Consider the following 5,856-nt stretch of genomic DNA (forward strand, 5'->3'; position numbering starts at 1 on the left):
CGCTTTTTTATTTATTTCCCCCGATTCCGAGGGCCTTTTTGAGGACGTACACTCGACATTTCCATAGTGAAATCCACTTCGTCTTCTCTTCTTTCTTTTTCTTTTTTGGGAGAAAATTTGAATTCGAAAATTCCAAAAAAGAAGACAACGCGGCAAAATAAAACAAGTAAAGCAAATCAAAATCGTTGGCGGGAGAAGAATTCTGGGTTCATAAAAAATTGTGGCAAAGTCGAAAAAGTTTGGGTGGGACAAGAACAAACACGTGTTATATTTTGTATACAAAAAAAAATGAAATCTAGAAAGCGGATGAATCAGGATTGACAGGAAGCAAATGAAATTGTACAATTAATTTGGAGAGATCGGCAATGGTATCATGTCCTACTGGGATTCGTGGTTGAAGACGTGTCATCGGTTCTGGAATTTGAAAAATAAAAGTTTAATAGAAATTCTTGCATTAGAAAAAAACCTGTAATAGAAGGGCCCTCTAACTTTAAGTTTGAATCCAATCAACTCGTTTCCTATCAAAGATATGAAAATGTTGCCAACTGATAAATTGTTTATCATAACATTACAAAAACTTTATTTGTTGACAAAACATTGGTACCTAGCATAGGAGCCGAAAAAGTTAGCGCAAAAAAAATAGCATGGGGCGTCTTATATTACTTTTTACGGTCGACAAAGCCTTACCTAGATACAATCAACTCCATATTTCTCTTATATCTGAATGACCGTTCGGTACTACCGTATGCCTTTGTGACGTTAACTGTAGTAAACGACGATGGCGCACATAGAGACACTTCCTGAAAATCAAAAATCACATTTTCCAGAATCTCTGTTTTCAGTCTCCCTACCGAATCCGTATTCCATTGAGCCATGTCATAAATACATGCACCAATATGAGTCGACTTGATACATTTCCGACATGATCGCCTAAAGCGTTTGCCCCAAACGAAGAACACCCAAAAGTTGGACGAGCAGTTGAGCACGATGAGGAAATTTGAAATATCGACGAATAGGGAAGCAAGTGGTGATCTCATGAATGCAGATTGGCCGACGAGCTGAAAATAAATTTTTCCTTCCCATTTTGAACAAAAACTAGTATATCTCTTACATGCTCCAAAACATCAATAACCGTCGGCAAGATGTCGGAGACCAAGAATTTTGCGATCACCAAAACCAACATAATATTCGATTTATGGTCCTTCCTGGAATGATAAGATGTTTGTTACGTCATGAGACCGTCAAAGGAAACCGACCTTGATGAGTTGTATCGTGACGATTTCATCGATTTACATCGTGTATCTATGTCTGAGTTAGGGGCACATAAAGATTTGCGTTTTGCGATAGCGGATCGCAGTGCTGAAATGAATAAGTTGCGTAATATTTCTTGTAAGGAGATAAGGACTGTAACCGTACCAATTGAGATTCGCAAAGTGAGAGCAAATAGGATAAGACAGGGGAGCAATGTTACAAATACCATTGCTAGAATGACATGATAGATTGTCCAATAGAGACGGTTCTGGAAAATGTAGGGATTCGTTTTGTAAATCTTACATTGTTGAAATTATTGGTGTTCGGTGAAATTCTTTTTTTCTCAAGATGCAAGATCACTACATGGACAAAAATTGAAAAATCCCAATACTCATTGTTTTTTTTCAAATCTACCTGAATGTTGACACTTAGTAAATTCTGGAATATTTAGGAAACTGTTTTCCAATTTTGGAAGTTTAAGTACCACTTTTTGGAAGTTTGAGTCAGAAATAGAATTTTAGATTTTCGAATTTTCCAAGAATTCTAAAACAAAGTTTGTGTTTCAAAGTTTATGACTGCCCGATTCAAAAAGACTGTGCATTTTATCGAAATCTGTTGAGAGACCGTATGACCTGTAATTGAAAAGTCACTGTGAAGTTTAAGCTGATTTTTCATGGTTCCTGCGGAAAACAACAAAAACATATCAACTGATAAAATGTTTGTGATATGATGATAAACAATTTGTCTGTTCACAACTTTTTCATATTATTGACAGGAACCGAGATAGATTGGCTCAAAGTGGAAAGTGCCTACAAAAAATTTACCCTTTCATTACAGGTTTTATGGTATTCGATTTTTTTACAACTTAATGTATTTATGAAATGCGTTTTCAAAACATTCTAAATGTTTTCTCTAACATTCTAGTCTGTTTTCTAACATCACAATGTTATATTATATTTTCCATTCATTTAAAAATCCCAGATTCGGTAAGTTCTCAGGACCTTTTGGCAAACAACGCCATCTCTAAAGAATTTTAAATAAGTTAGGTATATTTTCTGAACAAAGATCTTTTTTCCATTCTTCATCTTCATTATTTTTCCCTTTTTTTTATTTTCCCATCCCACACGTACATCGAAAAGTTCAGTCCTATCTATTGCGGCAACACAATTGTGTTCGGAACGCTCGCACAGCAAGACCACATGCACTTCGAAGAATCTTGGGATCGAAAACACGATTGCCATAATGGAGACGGCGACCATGAGACGTCGCACTCTTCTGAAAATGAAATTTGGTTCTTTTTCCCTTCTGGCTGAGATCTCTTTGATATATGCCAGAAAGAAGCCCAGTAATTTCGTTTCACGCACCGTTTCTTTCCGATTGCACGATGTTTGAGTGGCTGACACAGAGCCAAATAGCGGTCTATCGTCAGTGTCAGAACAATCCAGACGGATCCGGTGTGAGTGGTGTTTGCGAACGTGTACACATACGGATAGAGGTACACGTACGTGCCTTGGGAGACTAAGTGGCCCCACCAGAGATTGGGGAACGAATACAGCAGGAAGGCGTTGGCAAGTAGTGCCGTTTGCCATAGTGTCAGTGTCACCTGAAAGAAAAACAAGAACTTGATTGATATTTCCTTTGCTTTTCAGTAGTTTTGAGCTACAGTAACCCCTCGAAGAGAGCATATTCCCAGGAAGGCATCATTTTCAGGTCTTTGGTCTTCTTGTTAGATCAATTTTCAACATGATCATGAGACATGAATGACCAATTACACCTTGTTCAAAAAAAAAGAATGTTCCTTCTGACATTAGCATTCCTCAGAACTGCTATGCTAGATTTGTCTGGGAAATTTTTTTTTTGCTCTGAATATGTTAAAACATCCAATTAGAAATAAGAGCTCAGTTTTTTCTCCTGACAGGATAAGTCATATGTATTTTTCAGCTTCGTTTTTCAAATGAGTAAGCGGTTAGATCAGGAAAATTGAGACCCTTTTTTCAGATCTTTGTGACGACCCATGTGACGCCTTTCTTTTGTAGGAGCACAAAAATCCTATTTGTGAACGAAAAAAAAAATATAAACAAGGACTAAAATACAATTAATCCCATCAAGGGGGGGGGGGACGGATTACAAGGATATCAACATACCAAGTAATACTGAATAGCGGGTGTTCCAGCGCGCTCTTTTCGTAGAAATATGGAGACAGAGAGTAGATTCAGAATAATTCCTGGAAAGTGATCATTTCGTTTTTTTGCATCTGCTACTAGGTGCTAAATTCAAGAAACTCACCAGTAAATACAAAGAATGCAGTCAAATATCCATTCAACAAATGCGACAACATTGTGATGAAAGAAACTGCCCAACCAAAAAGGACGTCAATGAAGGTGGTCGGCGAGGGGGCGGCATCCGATGGCACCATTACTGGCATGAGAAGACGACGCGACGAACTGAAACAATTCAATGTGTGTATATGCACAAAGAAGACGTATCATGTTTCTAGGAAAAAAAAACAAAAGGAGCATGAAGAACAGTCCATGCTCCGTATTTGATGAGTGCATAAGGAAGAAGATGTTGGGAATGTCCTAAGACAAGAACCGGATGTGATGCTCAAGAGGAGGGAATTTATTTATTTTCGATGGGTATTTCAGGAGGTGGAGACAGGTAGAGCTCAGGGATTCCGGTGTGTTTTGAACCTAGTTGTAGAATTATAAAGATGATTTTGTTTTTTGAATTCATCAGAATTCTTGATTAAAATCTGTCGCAAAAAACCAGTGATAATATTCTGTTACCGGTATCTCTTGAGAATTCTGAAAAGTTTCAGAAACTAAAAAAAGTTCCACATTTTTCAGAGACTAGAAATTACCGTCAGACCTTTAACAGAATTGTCCAATTCTGTGAGGTTTGAGCTCAATTATCACAATTTCTGTGGGAGATATCTAAAAATGGTCAACTGACAAAACACGTCTGATATTACGATGAACAATCTATAAGTTGACCACTTTTCCTTTTCATTGACATGAATCGAGATAAATTGGCTGAAAGTTGAAAATTAAAGGTCCTTATATATTACAGGTCTTACGGTAGATGCCTTAGAGGTCACTGGTTTTACGATAGATGCTTCAGAAAACTAAAATCGAGTTTTTGAAATTTGGGAATGTTTTCAAAAACCCGGAAATTCAAAATCAGGCTATTTTCCGGAAGGGATAAATTCAGAAGAAAAGACTTTGAAAGACCAGATCAATTTTGGTTAATTTCGGGTTTTCTTAGGCTTGAAAACGAACTTAATGAACTTATAACGTGTTTCGTAGTTACGTGATTGAAGGAAGAGAAAGGAAATTAGGGATTTTTCATTCTTCATTTTGGGAATTATGTAAAAATCAGAAACTTCAAAGAGCAAAAATCGAACAAAAAGTTTTAGAATGGAAAATTCAAGATCTTCAAAAAAAGTCGAGCTGCCAAAGATTAGTACACATGCCAGTGTTCCATTAACTAACCCCCTTCTAATAATCAAAAGAAGCCCTGGCACACACTCTCAGAATTAGATTCTCAAAGGAAAGGAGACAAATGACGGTGACATGAAGAAAAAAAAATACAATAGGGAGGTTAGGAGCATTCCATCGAACCTGTCAAAATCAGAGCACACACATTTTTTTCCGCAGGATTGGACCCACATACTTCATTCTCTTTGTGCTAAACGGGACTCAATTGGTATTGATGTTTTGTTGCTCGTCTGGATTTTGTAAAAAGGAAGACATTTCGTTTTGTTCTGAATTTTTGAATTGTTCACTGATCAAGAAATTTCAAGAAGACGTCTCTAGTGAAAAGCGAGTTTATGAATTTGAAGCAAAACTAATTTAGATGCTATTGAATGAAAATCTTATTTTGCAGAAACGAGAGGTGGTGGTCTATGAAGTTTTCCTGGAAACTCTCTTATAGATCAAAAAGAGACAATTTGCGTCGTAAGATTCTAGAAAAAAAACAAGAGTTGATTCAAAAAAAAAGAAGGAAAAAATGGAAGAATGAGTCTGGGTTGTGCTTTTGAGCCATCACTAATTACGTCCCTTCCTGTCTCTGTGGCGGTGGAAAATTACCGGGTACGTGACGCGAAATTGGAGACAATGATTTGGTGTGCGGAAGTGCGTGGACTTTTTTCTACTAATTGCGATCAAATTAATAAGCACTGCTAGTTGAAAACTCAAAGATTAACAAACCAAAGAAAAAGATCTGGAAGGAAGTTTTTTTCTGATCCTTGATGGATTAACATTTCTGGAAATATTAATTTGCAATGATGGCTCTTCCCGAATAGATAGAAAAAAAACAGAATCCGACAGGAACAAAAAAGAACGAAGTCAGAAGAAAAGAGAATGTGAGTGGAATGCGAAATTTGAATTTTAAATGCTCTCGGATTTCAAAAAAAAATAGTTATGCGTTTTTTTGAGCGGGAATTTTCACATAACCTAAGAAAATATGGTGTCAATAAAGTTTGGAAAGGTGCCAATCAAGACTTGAGCCCACTCAAACAAGAAGAAAAAACTTAAACGCCCCCATAGAATTTTTGAGTTTCCCTGCAAAACGGGGATGGATTGTTTTTCCTTATGTTCTTCGTTC

The 5,856-nt window shown here is 36.9% G+C and overlaps 1 protein-coding gene across 1 annotated transcript; it reads right to left on the reverse strand.

Annotated features, from left to right (window-relative positions):
* Window positions 1-371: 371 nt before the first annotated feature.
* Window positions 372-3,667, reverse strand: Cbr-frpr-7 (the record flags this gene model as incomplete). Its single annotated transcript, XM_002643645.2, has 10 exons — window positions 372-414; window positions 688-800; window positions 852-1,058; window positions 1,112-1,205; window positions 1,257-1,359; window positions 1,417-1,519; window positions 2,382-2,526; window positions 2,616-2,854; window positions 3,396-3,475; window positions 3,538-3,667. The coding sequence occupies 10 exons, from the start codon at window positions 3,665-3,667 to the stop codon at window positions 372-374; spliced, it is 1,257 nt and encodes a 418-aa protein (XP_002643691.2).
* Window positions 3,668-5,856: the final 2,189 nt, after the last annotated feature.

The sequence above is a fragment of the Caenorhabditis briggsae genome, assembly GCF_000004555.2.
Source record: "Caenorhabditis briggsae complete genome, chrX, whole genome shotgun sequence".
NCBI classification, from domain to species: Eukaryota; Metazoa; Nematoda; class Chromadorea; order Rhabditida; family Rhabditidae; genus Caenorhabditis; species Caenorhabditis briggsae.